The 15,940-nt window shown below is 36.7% G+C and overlaps 1 protein-coding gene across 5 annotated transcripts in view; it reads right to left on the reverse strand.

The window, feature by feature from the left end:
• Positions 1 to 1,463: 1,463 nt before the first annotated feature.
• The window catches only part of C1GALT1 (core 1 synthase, glycoprotein-N-acetylgalactosamine 3-beta-galactosyltransferase 1), a 38,512-nt gene continuing 24,035 nt past the window's right edge, over positions 1,464 to 15,940 (reverse strand). For 2 of the 5 annotated variants that reach the window (XM_032483964.1, XM_006182569.3), the window contains exon 4: positions 8,524 to 15,077. In XM_032483964.1, the coding sequence (XP_032339855.1) occupies positions 14,859 to 15,077 (219 nt within the window). In that variant the 3' untranslated portion in view covers positions 8,524 to 14,858. Of the gene's footprint in view, positions 2,939 to 8,523; positions 15,078 to 15,940 lie in introns of those variants that run through there. The other 3 variants (XR_004321526.1, XR_001365721.2, XM_014557507.2) reach the window with 3 other exon arrangements.

Genomic DNA, 15,940 nt, shown 5'->3' on the forward strand with positions numbered 1-15,940 from the left:
AAACCCACAATATGTATTTTTTTACTTTTAAATGGCAGAATGTTATTTGTTGAGGGTGAATAGTTACCTCTCTGTTCCATGTAATATTCGTAGGTGCGACGTGTTTGAAGTTGATTTTAAAGAAGGGTGATGCGGGCGTTGTGAGGACTGAACCTGGGAGGAAAGGCAGGGAATACATTTAAACAGAAGTGGCCCCGCAGCTGCTTAGCTCTGTGCCCTTTAGAATGTATTTTGTTTTTCAGGGTTTGGGCCCTATCTAGAGAAAGAGCTGATGATACATTATAGGTACTTCACACACACACAAAAACACCAGTTCCCAAGAAGGCATGTACCATCTGGGTCTCTGGGATCTTTCAGTTGACTTTGGATGAACACCTCCTACTATCTTCGAAGTATCGTGCTTTAGACTATGGCTCGGACAATGAACAAAAGGGAGATGACTGCTCTCTTTGGGGAGCTCACATACAGCTTTCTACATGTGGAATCACTTCCAGATGGGAAACAGAAATGGCTCTGGGGGTCATGATGAAGATGTGACACCCCAGATGGGAAGTCTGGAAGCTTCTGTAGACAGAGATCATGTCTCTACATACCTCTAGATTATTAGGGTGTGTTCTGATATGTGGAGGTAGCATTTATGAAAACTTGTGTAAACTGATTATGGTGAGCATTTTCAGAGACCCCGGGAGCTACTATCCCTTAGCAGGTCCTTTGTAATTTTTGTGAAAAGTGAGTGCGATCTTGCCTACCTGCTTCTCCTCTCCCCACAGACCCAGTATTTCCCAATTTATATGCAAATACACATTTTACAGACTAGTTTTTTCTTTTAACCCAAAACTTGTAGATATGTTTTCTCCAGTTTATTTTTTTACTTAATATTTTCTGATGTGTCTAATACCAACATTCTAATGGGGAGAGCGATTGACAAAGGAGGAATGCAGATGTCTTTCTGCTCATTTGCAGCAGGGTTAAAGTGGAAAAATCCAGTGCCAGCTTTACCATTTTCAGGATTGGTGACCTTAAGCCAGCGGTACTTAGACTTCAGTACATAAAGAACTGGTTGGTGGTTAAAAATGCAAGTAACCCAGGCCCCATCACCAGGAATCCTGATTTGCATTCTAAAGTAGTCCTGTGTATACTCAGAAATGCTTTCAGCTGCAAGCAACAAAATACGCAACAGATACCTAATTATCTCACATAACAAGAAGTCTCCTAATTACAGTTCCAGGGTTGGTGCAGCTCCATGAGGTCAGAGTCCCAGGCTCTTTCTGTCCTACTTCCTCAGTATGTTAGCTTTACACCTTAGACATCTTACCTGACGGCCACAGATATTGCTGTTTCCTGTAGCATATTATCTCACTCCCATGCTCAATGAATGGCACCAGACAGCTCTGCTTGTGCACCTTCAGAAGCAAAATCTTTCCTGGGAACTCCCCTCCCCTGGCAGAGTTGCCTTATATATTTTTGGTCAGAAACTGTGTTACTGGTTGTCTCTAGCTGCAAAGAGATAGGAAGGCATTTCAGAAAATGAAATGGGATAATGTAGCTAGAGTGAAAAATTGAGACAACTGTGATTGATTTATCCCCTAAGGCTAGGCATATAACTCGGGTTCTGATGTGAATGGAGAAGCAGGGGATGGCTGTCAGGGAGACAATCGTGTCTGCCCCAGCCCCGTGGGGATTCTGACACAGGGGTCCCTGGAACACACTTTAAACCAGTAGTTGTCAAATACCATCTGGTTATATTAGAATCATCCAAGGAGCTTAAAAAAGTGCCAGAGGTGCATCCCTATGTTCAGTGCAGCAATATTTACAACAGTCAAGGTATGGAGGCAACCTAAGTGCTCACCAGTACATGAATGGATAGAGATGCAGAATATACATACAGTGGAATATTACTCAGCCCCCAAAAGAATGAAATCTTGCCATTTGTGACAACAAGGATAGACCAGGAGGTTCTCATGCTAAAGTGAAATGAGTCAGACAAAGAAAAATACTGTATGATTTTACTTATATGTGGAATCTAAAAAACAAAACAAATGAACAAACACAACTAAACAGAGTTTTAGATACAGAGAGCTACTGTATTAGGTCTCTACTGCTGCAGTAACAAGTTACCACAAATTTAGCAGCTTAAAACAACACCAGTTTATAATCTCACAGTTCTGTAGGTTCCAGGTCCAGGCAGGTAAGGCTGGATTCCATGCTGAATGTCTCAGGCTAAAATCAAGGAGTTGGCTGGGCTGGACTCCTATCTGGAGGCTTGGGTAAAGAATACACTTCCAGGCTCATTGAGGTTGTTGGCAGAACTCAGTCCCTTGCAGCTCAAGGACTGAGGCCCCCTTTTCTTGCTAGATGTCATCTGGGGTTGTCTCTGCTGCTAGAGGCCACGCACATTTCTTTGCATGTGGTCCCATCTACCTTCAAAGCAACAACGATGTATCAAGTTCTTCCATGCTTCAAATCTATCTGACTTCCTTTTCTAGTCCAGTTGGAGAAAGCTCTCCATTTATAAAGGCTCCAGTGATGACACTGGGCTCATCTTGATAATGCAAGATACTCTCCTTATTTTAAGGAAGTAAACACAGTAGTATCGTGGAAGTGGTATCGCATCATATCCACAGGTTCTGGGGATTAGCATGGGACATCTTTGAGGAGGGGAGACTATTTTAGAAATTCTGCCTATCACAGCTACCCTCTTTGGCATCTTTACCGCAATGACTCTCATCCTTCCTTCAATCTTGTTATCAAGTGGTATTTAGCAACCTCCAGGTAAGAGTTAGTACCTGTTCAGTCTTTTATTGCAGCTCCATTAGGTATAACTTATCTCCCGTATTAGGCAGGAATGAGGCCAGCTTCACATGTATGCACCATCAAGGACATGGAGGAACTGTAGGCTGGCGTGACCCCGAAGTATCAGAGGCATCAGGCAGCAAGCCTGGGAATTCCAATTAGACACAAAGTGATAAACAACACAAGCATTCCAAGGGCCAGGTGAGTGACACAGACAGGCAAGCCTCACAGGGGTTCAGAGGAAGTTATGAATGAAGATCACTTCAGGACCCATGGCCCTAGGCATCTCCATGACCATTTCAATCACACTGTACAGGCAGCCCCCAACTTCCCTGCCTCCTAAACTCAATTTGAGTTTTCTCAGAAGCCCAAACAGGTTCAGAAAAGTACTCTTTGGAGCAAAGCATACCTGGTAGTTGTCCAGAGTCATTTAAGGAGTTCTCAGTAAAGTACTGTTTAGCTTTATTTTCAATCTTTAAATTGGGAAAAATTTAAAGCAGTGAAAATCAAAGCACAAAGAGGAGAGAGAGTGGGAACGTCTGGATACTCTTGAAAAGCCAAAACAAAACACAAAAAAAGGAAGCCATAGGTGAGCTTTCATTGCCTCATTTTTACCATGATTCTTAGTGGACAACATGGGTTGTGGTCCAGCCTCCCCTACTTCAAGATTGAGGCACCTATTCCCTAGCTGCTGGGTATTGGCAGCTGATGGCCCTCAGCCAAGCTCCTCTTAGGGAATTACCCTCAGCTGAAGAGCGCTATCTTGTCTAAGATCGTGCCTTCTCCCTGGGCACTCTTCATCCAGTAACCTAGTAAATACAGGTTTCTCAGCTATCTGAAAGTATAGCGTTCCTATAAAAGCTTTCATAAGCCAAAATGGCATAATGCAAGGAAGCAGTTCCCTTAGGACACATCCTGCTAACAGATGCACAAAATACACCAAGATACCACACAGATACTCACACAGTTCAAAGCTATCATGGCTTGATGCTGAGATCTCAGTACAGTTCCCAGGGAAGGAGCCTGGTGGTGTCACCTCACTGCTCTGTTCATGTGTGTGCTGCCTCTGTAAGGACTCTGATCGCTGCAAAACCAAAGCTGAATGCTATTTTCACTTTTCACCTTTTTTCGTAAAAGCAAAAATCCTCTTCGGATTTCTTTGGGTTAGCAAAAATAGGTACTAAAACAGGTGTTTAGTAAAAGTAACGTGGAGGAAAGCAACTTTTGAAAATCAGGGGATATCTGTATTGGTGTGTAAGGGCCAGGCAGCCTTGCCCCAGGTAGGACAAGACCAAAGGGCCATCCCAGCTCCAGAGTTTCTGAGGGACTGGCTCAGTCCTTTGTTAGGTCTGCTTTGCAGTTTACCACATGCCTCTGCACAAACTTGTTTCCTCTACTTCCCATACGTGTGGATTCCCAAGGGCACTTCCCATCCACGTTCCTGCAAGCTCATTTCAGGCCGAGCAACACGTCCTAACACATCCCATTAAACCTGAGGATAGATTGTTCACCAGTGGTTTCCAAAGTGGTTGTGTCTGTGCGTGTGTGTCCAGGCATATGTGTGTTTAATTTGAGAAAGATGGGCAAATGATCTAGCAGTATAAAATATGACTGGAAAATTATTGGATTTTAAAACTGCATCAGGAGCTTCAATTTTTCTTTTTTAAAGTCTCAATTTCATCTGTCAAAAAGAGTTCCAAAAGATAACAGTTCAGAGAGGCACACATTGCAAATATGTTAATTTTGATTTTGTATGTTAGAACCACATGCCTAATGTGATTTCAGTTTGCTGGCATAGTTGATTGGAATTACTATTCATCAACTCACCCATTCAGCACCCTGGACTTAATCTCAGAGTAGAGATAAACTGAGAGCAAAAAATAAAATTACCAGTTGGAATTTTATGAACATTATATTAAATGACTTCTAGGAGAAAATCTTACATGAAGAGATGTAAGAATAAAAACAGAGAATTGGAGAAAACTGAATTATATATTTAGTTGAAAACTAGAAAGATGACATTGCAGATTCACAGACAGCAGGAATTACTTCTCATTTACCTTTGTACCTCCCCAAGAAGTTTGCAGTAGGTCGTCCATAAATACTTGCTCAACTAAAAAGATCTCAGATTGAGACTTCATTACTTAAACCTGATATTGTAACACATCTGTGCGCTGTGGTCGCAGTCCAGGGGGTCTGGGCTAGATTTACTGTTCACTGACTCCTCTAGGCCTAAAGCGAATCATCCTATTATGCCAGTTTTTCTTACATTTTAGTGTGCCTTGGCTCCAGAAGCCGGATTGTTTCTTGTCAGACTGCTTCTGTCACTCTCACACAAAAGAGGGTGTGGACTGACCGGCTTAGAATTAGGGTTATTAGGAGATCTGATGTCTGCATTACTACATGACAGGCTGCTGGGTGTGATTTTGATTTACATTAAAGCCAAGAGAATAAAACAAATGTTTGTTGACCTCGTGTTTACAGAACAGTATGGGGTGAACCCTGGGAAGAATTACCTGAGGGAGAGGCAAAAGAGGAAGTCACTGTGGCAGTTCCTAACTTTAACAAGCCATGCAATGGGGGAGGTTAATTTTTAACTGTCAGCTCTGAGAAATACAGTAACTATTCTAGAGAGGAAACCATTGCCATCCTACCATCCTAGCACATAAGCTGGAGTCTGGAGAAAAAGGGTTCAAGGAAACCAATCTACTTTCTTAAACTTCATTAAAAAAAAAAATCCAACTGATGATAATAACTGTGCTTTTGGGTAAAGTCACTGCCTCACATTTTCACACCTTCTATTTACCTTGTTTCACTTACTTGAATTTTAGTGATGGCAAAAAGTTTGGGTAATTCTATACCAGAAATTTTAGATACAAAGGAGAAAAAAGAAAATCTTTTAAAGGACATTCTGGTAAGTGAGTTTCAGATAATTCTATGCAGTGATCTAGAGTTATCAAAGAGCAAATTTCGAAAACAGTCTCTAAGTTTAGGATTTATAAACACTATTGAATTAGTAAGGGATCAAATAAATTACTACTGCTTCATACATAGCAAAGATTCTATATTAAAGCACTAATTTACAATATTGTGAGGTAATCGATTAGCCCTAAATGAGGTCATTTGTGATTTTGATATTTGTGAGCACCAAGCAGTTTTTCATTTCTTTCCCCCTCTAAGTCAGTATATCATAAAGTAGACTGGATCAGACGTGCTTTGAAGCTTCAGATTCGTCAAATTTCACCATTCAGTTCTGCTTCACTTGTTCACAGTCACCTGATCTCCGAACACCAGTTTTCCATGTGGTAAATTTTGTTTGAGGATTTAGTAGCTTAAGAGTGTAAGGTCAATAAAACGTGAAAAGAAGGTCTAGTCTTGTAAAATGCAACTTTTAGATGAAAAATAACAATAAATGTCATTACTACTTTAAGGATCTCAGAAATAGCTGGGCCCATGTCAAATTTAGGATCACTAAGAAAACACAAGTGATTCACTTACTTCTCAACTCTTTTTTTCTGCTTCCACTTCTAAAATTTTGGTGTTTTAAAAAAGGATGAAGATTGATTTGAAAGTGGCTAATTTTGAAAAGGAACATGATAGAAATGAAATTATAAAGTAACATTCTGTTAAATTTCAAGGCTGTCTAGTAATATATAGTCAAGTGACTGCAGCTGAAACTGGATCCTAAGACATGTGTGAAACCCTTTAATGCAGTGAGATGAAACAGGACCAGGAAAGAGCCTGGTGTAGCCTGGGTTTGGCTTTTGCTGCTCAACATGTGATTTAAGAACAACAAAAAAAGACTTCATGAAACATATTGATGTCAGATTATTATGTATAATAATTTTCTTATTGGGGCCACAAATCCAGACCACAGTCCTCTGGGTAAGGATGGGATTTCCTCTGAAGAGAGTGAATGTTTTTAATGTCTGTTTCCCAGGGGAGGGGTCAGTCCTCCAGCAGGAAGTGGAGTGAGAGCTTTACACTGGGGTGAGGGGAAATCTTCCTCATTTTTCAGAGGGTAGATATCAACTTGGCTGAGACTCTAAAGATAAGGTGGTATCTGGAATGCTTCTCGTGGGGGTGCCTCAGCTCCCTCTGGTGCCTTGCAAACAGGTGGCAAGGAAAAGCAGCTTGGTGGGGTGGGGATGGCAAGAAGATCCCACTGGGTCTGGGCAGCTCTCATAAATTATTCTCTGGACTTTTTCTTCTGTTACTCTGGAACATTCAGAAACATCTGGGCTCTGCTGTGCTGTGGTAATAGGGGAAAAGACAAGTCCCTTCCTCAGGGCCAAACGCAATGGTAGGACAGAGTCGCAGCACAAGATGACAGTGCCCAGAGAAGCAGGCAATCGCCAACCAGAGAATCCTCTGCCTTATTGTTTCAAATAAAGTAAAAAATACTTGGGATTCTGTTCCTAAGAGTTACCTCTGCACAATGAGTGCCATTCAAAACCTCATGCACCACTTTTGCCAGACAAGACGATACCTATTTGGGGTTAAAAATAAGGCAGATTCTCACTGATTTTCAAGTATTTTAAAAAATGCACTCATATTTTTGTTGGGTTGGTTCTAGATGGGAACATTTTCATAGGGAAGAGGAAATTCTAGGATTTTGCTGGCATGTACTCTCTGAGTCCTGAATCTTCCTTCTTTCAGTTAAATCTAGGAAAGTTTCTTCAGCTGGTGAAAGGGAGTTCAAATTCACAAAAGAAATATGATTTTTTAAAAAATCTTTAAAATACATCTGCCAATAGAAAATGGGGCAGTAAAAAAATCTAAAGAAACAAAAGAATTGCTGTCAATGGGAAGAAAAGGGAAAAAAGAAAAGACATGGGATGACAGAAGAAAAGAAGGGAAAGTTCAGAGTCAGAAGTACAAAGGCAAGAAGTGAGGGACAATTCAACCAGGCAAGCAGGCTTTTTTTTTAATTTTTACAAATAGACCATTTAATTTTTATGAACAATAAATCATTTCTATGCTCAATTAGTCTTTTTAAAAAAAATTTGGGGGTGGGGACGTAATTAGATTTATCTATTTTTAACAGAGGGACTAGGGATTGAACCCAGGATCTCACGCATGCTAAATAAGCATGCGCTCTACCACTGAGCTATATACCCTGCCCCTAACGCCCAATTATTCTAAGCGTATACTTTCATCAAATAAAATTACTTATTACATAAGCCTAATCAGCACGAAAAAGCAAGTTTTAGTATTTTAAAGAAAAAAATTCATTATTAAAATAACCATTTCTATTCCTGTCTCTCACACACATGCACGTACACACTTGACTGAACAGTGCAGATTACAAGGTAGACAGCCTTGTATAAAACTAAAGAAAAAGATGAAAGTTACTTCTCTTTCAAACTACTTTCTAGATTTTAATCACCATTTCTCTACAATCTAACAACAACAAAATTAATAGAAAGTGAAATTCAACCTAAATGCTACCAGGAATATGATTCTAGTGTTACAGGAATAGGAGGAAAGGCAATATAGTATAGATTGAGCTCTATGAAAAAAGATTTGAAGCTGACAAAAATCAAAACAATTAGGTGTTAAGACTGATGCTGCACTTAAATTAGTTCTATGATGACACATCACCTATCAGTTCTACAAATAAGGAGGTACTGTTAATTGTCCATCTAGACATTCCTTAGAAAACCCAAATAGCTGAAGTCCTAAGACTGAATCTCAGCAGACAAAAAAAAGAGAGACAATGTGTATTTCATTCTTGCAAAGTAAGTAGGTGTATTCAACATACAGGGGAAAAAGGTGTAAATGCCCTGAACAAATTTTCAGTCCTGGAAAGAAGTATCAATAAGAGAATATAAGAAATACTGGCACAAACAACTGGTGGTTCTTTTGGCAGAAGAAATAATGAACACAAAGATAGTTTTACGAATTACAGTAGTTAAAGCTCCAGGAAGCCATGCTAAATTCATTAATTAGCAACAAATCAAATTTATGGCAAAACAAAGTTTACTTCCATGTTTTATTAATACAGATTTATCTGAAGAATGTCAGTGTTGCTGAACTTCATCAACTCATTATTCAATGTTCATTCAGTTTCAGTTAAACACTAAAGGAATTTCTATTTGCACAATCTATATTGTCAGCATTATTAGATCTGATGTAACATATGTTTGAGGTAGAGCCCTTTCCTTTAGCAAGAAGATAAATTCAACAATAATCTTGTATTCCTTCCAGGACCATACCTTTGGAAAACTTAAAATAGGTAGTAAATCTGTATGTATTTGGGTAAATAAATCTCTTTTTTGATTTATTTAATTAGCAGTACAACTAAATACAACTAATTGGAAAACATGTGGCTTTCTGAATGTTAACTTGTACACTTCTGCTACTACATCAACACAAAGTGGCATTTATCTCCTCAGCTTTTCTAAAGCTGCTTAATCCAAATCACAGTGTATGCATATACATGCATATACATGTGTATGTCCACATACATATATGTACATGTGCACTAATAAGGAACATACAGGGTAGAACGTTACTGAAAATTGAGGCAGACAGGCTAGGTCTAGGGGCCTTATGAACATTTGTAGTAGTTTGCTTAGGAAGAGGTAGGTCAATTTTTATTTATATCCCAGAAGTCCCAGACTGACCTAACATCAAGAGACCTGAGCTCTGGATGAAATATGCCTAAAACCACAACATTTTTGGCCTACAGATCACATTTCAGTGAGCCTTCATATATGTCGAGATCACGATTAAGCAAAGATGGGAAATACTATTTTTTACATAGTAGCAGCAAAGAATTTCATAGATTTAAATAACTTTTGAAGTATATAAAATGCCTGTCATTCAGTTCATCTCAAACATTACCTCTTCAGAGGTCTTCCCTGACGCTCCACCCAGAACACTGCTCTACCCATACAGCTGTTTATTTTCCTAACACTACTCTCTGAAATAACTTGTTCCTTCATCTATTAACTTGTTTATTGTCTAGCTGTAGAATAAGGCTCTATGAGAACAAGAATCCTGTTTATCTTGCTCATTACTGTATTTCTACGAGATGCTGGACACAATTATTACCTACATGCACAGAAACACACTTACCTGGACTACAGCATGTGTATTTCTATTTTTTAAGGTACATTATTTCAAATCAGAGGTGGAATATTTTGCTGCTTTATAGAAAAACAATACATACTGCAGTAAAAAATTATTTAAGCCTGTTTAAACTGAAGAATTTTGATGGGAAAACAATTTAATATTTTTAGTAAAATAACCTCTAAATTACTCATTAAAGACAATGTTTTTCCCGCAACTTTTACATCAGTTAAAAATAATCAGATAAAACAGCTTTAAACATGGTAATTTATTTTATGCAGTTGCTTAAATCCATTGTTTAAAAATGTTCAAAAGGCACTTTAAAAAACATTTAAAAATACATTTTTCTGACTTACTGGTGATCACTTAAAATAAGCAAGTCACCAGACATTTTTAGGCCATTCATGATACTATCACCTTACATAATTTTAAAATTCCAAAACACAAACATTCACTGTGTAATATAACACACTGCTTAGCAGTAAGATTAGTTCCCTCTAATAATATACTTTATATGGATTATTAATTTGCAGGGCCCTGCAAAGTTATTTAAACTTAATTGATATAAACTAAAAACTAGAGAGGTAAAGGGGTTGAAATAGAGTACTATTCAATTCTAAAACTAGTTTTAGAGTTGGTTTCTCTAAAGAGAATTAAAAAATATCTTACTGTAATCTGTATTAAAATTTCTATTTCAACTCCAATATATAAACATAAGTCATTTTTTTAAATCAATAGAGGTTACATTTAGCATAAAATAAACCACAGGTTGTTCTCCAGATTTTTTAAGTATGCTCTGTCAAGCCTACCATAAATAAGTAGAGAAATGAGGCAAATGAGGTTTTTTTGTTTTGAAAAAAGGGGAAGAGGGGGAGTGGTCGAATACAAATAACTTTATTTAATAACTGTGTATGTAGAATTAGTTTAAAATTGTAGATTTTTCAGTAGGGCAAGTATCCTGAGAGCCAGCAGGCTTTATTCTTAAGACAGATTTTTACTTCCAATCTCATAGGGAAACCTAAAGTTAATAGGTATAAAATTACCAGTAAGTGATACATACACACTCTAATTACTAATAACAGCCAAATTAACCTTGTGAGAGGCAGCATTAAGAGTAGTTAGAAAATGGAAATTAGCAATCAAGGAAATAAAGATGGGCTATAAATACAAAGAAGCAGAAACTGTCAAAGAATACTCTAAAGAAATAAAAGGGCAGACTTGATCTAATCAATCAAGTGAGGGATATTTCAAGCCTCAGTCTGGTAGTAACATAGTATGACAGGCTCAAGGAAGTGAAAAATTAATACTCAAACAATTATGAAAATAACCAGTTAGCAAATTTTATGCTCAAATCCAATTACCATGTTTTTTTTAAAAATATTTAAAAACTGGTCTGTGATTTATTTTCAAATCTTCTTACAGTAACAAAATCTCCAAAGGTTAAGGTATTTGAAAACAAATAATTGAATTCTGGGACAAAATCTGCTTTGTATCATTTATGAACTTCTCACTTGAAAACACAAATATACTGTTATTGGAGAACATAAGATAGTAAAAGCCTTATATTTTGAGACCACATGAAAATCATTTACCCAGATGATAAAAATCTTAATTTAAAGGACAGTAAGTCTTTATCATCATGAAATCTGGTTTTATGTGCTCTATCAAATATTTGGAGAGTTTTTTGCTTTATTAGGTCATATAGGACAGTCAACTGATTCTTAAAAGTGATGAAATTTTGATAGTATGAATTAGCAGAAAAACATTCTGCATATTATAACATAGTACTTTGCTACCTCTGTTTAAAATTTTTTACTAATACTTGTGGGCATTTTTGATGCATTCATTTAGGTATGCTCTTACTGAATTAATATGTACTTACTAGTACTTGAACATTTCCTGCCACAATATGAAATTACTAAACTTCATACTTTAATGTGAGCTCTGGTATTAGTCACTATGAAGGAGTTAAAGAGCTTTGCCAAAATGAATGATCCACTGACCCTTTAAATATCTTAAGTCTTTTACATTTAATACACTGTGAGCTTGAACTACAATGATTTAAAATATGCTTTATCCAAATCTTTGAAAGACACCTTACTTATGGGGCAGTAATCCTCAGCATGTTCCAAGGATCATTTGCATCAGAGTCACCTGGTTTTAGGGGACTACATGAATAAGACTCACCTTGAGGGCTAGCCTCTACCGCTATGGTTTCTGATTCAGAAAGTCTGGGGTAAGGCCCAGGGAAGGAGGTATTACCAAGTCCCCAGGTGATGTTAGTACTGCTGGTTGGGACTATACTTTGAGAATCAATGCTCAAGGGCGTCTGGCAAGAATGCATACTCCTGGGCCTCATGCTACAATCAGAATTTCTGGGATTGGGGTCTTGAAATCTGCATTTTAACAAGCTCTCAGGCAAGAATGTAAGAACCACAATTTGAGAATCACTATAACAATCTGGCTGGTTAATTTGATTATTACTGGCTAATGTATCAGATGTCACATGTCTGAGTAAAAATGGAAATAATGCTAAATGACTAACCTCAAGGCTGACGTGGTAGAAAGAACACACAGGTTTTGAGTATAAATTCTAGCTCTGTTACTTACTAGTTTTGGGACCGTGAAAAATAACTTTAATTCTCTGAGCCTCAGTTTTCTCATTTATAATATAGGCATAACATCCAATTTGTGAGGATTAACACTAATGTACACAGAGTATCTAAGCATATTACCTGGCATCCAGTAGGCATCAAATGAAAACTAGCTATTACTTATTATAAGAAATGTATGAAGTATTTCCTTTAAATATCTGATTTGATTAAAGCAGATTTTCATTTATTTAAAACGAGTATTTACACTCTAAGGTAGTAGAACACTAAGAAAACTATGCGTAGCACTCCATACTCAGGGTAAAACAGTGTTCTTAAAATTCATACATTAATCCTCATAAAAATCCTGTGAGGTAGGTAGTATCATTGTCCCTAATTTACAGATGAGGAAAACGAGGCACAGAGAGATCAAGTAAATTGCTCAAGGTTACAAAACTCGTGATAGAGCCAGAATTTAAACCCAGGCAGTCCAACTCCAGACCCTAGGATGCATCACAATGTTGATTTCCTATGAGCCAATTTTAAGATTTTTGCATTTTATGGTAAACCATTTATACTTCTAGTACAAAAAAGTAGCACATACAGACTGCAAATAAATTCCTATCACCACCAAGGTGAAGAGTTGTTCAAAGAACAGAATGAATACCTTGAAATTCTGGCAGACGGTATCACCATGATAACAATAAAAAACAATTTAATACGTAGAAGTGGGTGTGAGTTTTCACTATGTGGACAGAGTAATCTATAATTAGCCACAAAGATGAACATCCTCTCAAATACACCATCCAAAGAGGTCATGGTTTTGACATGTTTTGGCACAATAAATATGAACTATTTAGCTAAGCAGCAGATCAGTGGCATGAGAGCCACATAAAATTAGCATAATGATAAACATAAGAGAAATGTAAATTATTAACATTTAAGATAATCTCATAGAAAGTCTATAAAGAATTGTTATGATACACTCAGATAATTTGCTAAAGACAACAAAAATTTAAAATTTTCCTTCCTTCCAAAAATTCTTTAAATAGAGGGTCACTAAAATTAAAACAAAACATTTATGAATGTATTTTGATGACAGTCTTGAACTGGTATTCAGCTCCACTGGTAAAAATAATTATTCCCAAATAATAAGTTAGCATCAAAATTCAGGCTGTTATTCATAAATTAAGTATTTGGTGTTAATATCTGACATATTTGAGTTTGCCTAAGCATTCTGCATTTTAATTAACTCTGGTCAAAATGTTGCAAATTATTTTGCCAGTGTAACTAATAGCCATTTTAGATCCTGAAAATGAATTTCAAAACTCTGGTTTAAACAAGCTATGAAAGGCACAAACAAAGTTCTTATCTCTCAACAGGATGAGAACACAAGGAACTATAATTATGTAGCTGGAAAGAGTTTTAAATAGTCAATTTAAAATGTCACTTAGTGATTCCTGAGAGTGGTACTGATATAAGAAAAGCATCCCCAAATAGCATTACATTTACTATTTATTACGTACCCATAATTAACAATGGGTAAATTTGGGAATAAAACATTTAAAATGCATGTTTATAGAATGCTATTAATGCTTTCAGTAAATAAATATTAACAGTTGAGAATGGTATTCAAGAACGGTTAAACATATTTAGAAAAGACACAACAGGGACTCAGTAAAAGGTTAACTACCAATTAGAACCAAGTATATAATACAGTCAAGGCCGATGATAACTTCAAAATGTGGTTTTATTAATGCACTTTAGGACAAGTGCTATTCTCACTCTACCTTCTGGAGGAAATACTGCCAATTATAGTCACAGCAAAATTTTCATTAGACAAAAAACTGCAAGTGTTTTGGGGGAGGTGGAGTTTGGTTCATTTATATCATACTGCAAATATAAACTCATGTCTTGAGTTTATAAACAACACTGAGCAATAATATTTCCTTCTAAAATTTTCTTTAAGGCAGATCTGTTTAGCATCGTGTGCGTGTGTGTGTGTGTGTGTGTGTGTGTGTGTTACTAACAGGGTGCAGTGTAGTTTTAGCAAATTTAATTATTTAAGTTTCTCAGTGAAAGCAATACATGTGGTCAGGAACAACCAACAAAATCTTTTCTAGTCCCTCTGCCTGGCCACCATTTTAAAAACACAAGTTTTTCATATATATATATATGAAATATATATATATATATATATATATATATATATATAACTGTATCAAAACACACTTTAACAGACTTCACAGCTCACTTAAAGCTTCAGTTTACATCAGTCATATGAAAAATTTCTAATATGGAATGTTCACTTCAAAAGAATTCCTCACTGGGATTCCAGTGTTCTATATAAGAAACGCAAAAAGTTCTTCAGTGCAATGCTAGACATTTTACCTATGTTCATGTATGTTTCTCTTTCGAGGGCTCCCGTTTTACTTTTGGATCTTCATGTTTGTACACTTGACTTATTTCCTTTAGCATATTCTCAGGTAAGGCAGGTTGATATCTGTATAAATAACCATATGGACGAAGATGATAAACGAGGTATTCTAACTCATACATAGTTGTAGGATCAACATAGTGAAAAGAAACTGCAAGGTCAGAACAGCAACCAGGACCCTAAAAAAGTAGAGGAAACAGGTATTATTAATAAATAGCACACTATAAACATACAATATTCACATACTGATAAAGGAACACCAATTTTAATAGAGTCCAAGCATTAAAGCTAGCAAAGTAAAGCAGAGGCACATAATTTATTAGACCTGTGAAAAAAACCAAGAGTTTTCAGAGTTCCCACTGATTTAAAATTAAATGTGAAATTGCTAAAGTATATCTAACTGAAATAATATTCTCTCATACCCTACAGTGTTTTAGCAGAAAAAAATCCTGAGACTTCTTCAAATGAAATGGCAGCTAGACAAAGGATTAAGCTCTATTTCTCCAACTTCTGCTTTCTCTTCATAATTTTCTATGAAGTTTTGCTTGGCTCAGCCTCAGAAAGACACCTTTGGAACATTAAATAACTACAAAGCCTTGCCCATTATGTGTCTGCAACCTAATACTTCATCTATACATCAACCCAAACAGTATAGTATTTAAGAGAGGAAATGCTGAGTCACACCTCAGTTTGAGTCCAAATTTTGCCTACCAGTGTATAATCTTGAGCAAGTTATTTAATCTCTATAAGCTTCAATTTCCCCATCTTCAAAAGATGGTTACTTAAAGGAGAGGATGTGTATAAAATGCTTGGTACCATGCTTTACTCACAGTACATACTCAATAAATGTTAGCTATTACTGACAACATAATCACGTTCAGGTGGCTCTCAGTAAGGAGGTCAGAGTTAAACCTTTGTTCAGTTATATATTTCTCATGGATTCGTGACAGAATTGGTATGAGAGCAGATTTAAAACAAGATAAAACCAAAATCACAAAAATACAATAAACAAACAAAGAGGAATGAAAATAAAGAAAATAGA

Source organism: Camelus ferus, chromosome 7 (genome assembly GCF_009834535.1).
Source record: "Camelus ferus isolate YT-003-E chromosome 7, BCGSAC_Cfer_1.0, whole genome shotgun sequence".
NCBI classification, from domain to species: Eukaryota; Metazoa; Chordata; class Mammalia; order Artiodactyla; family Camelidae; genus Camelus; species Camelus ferus.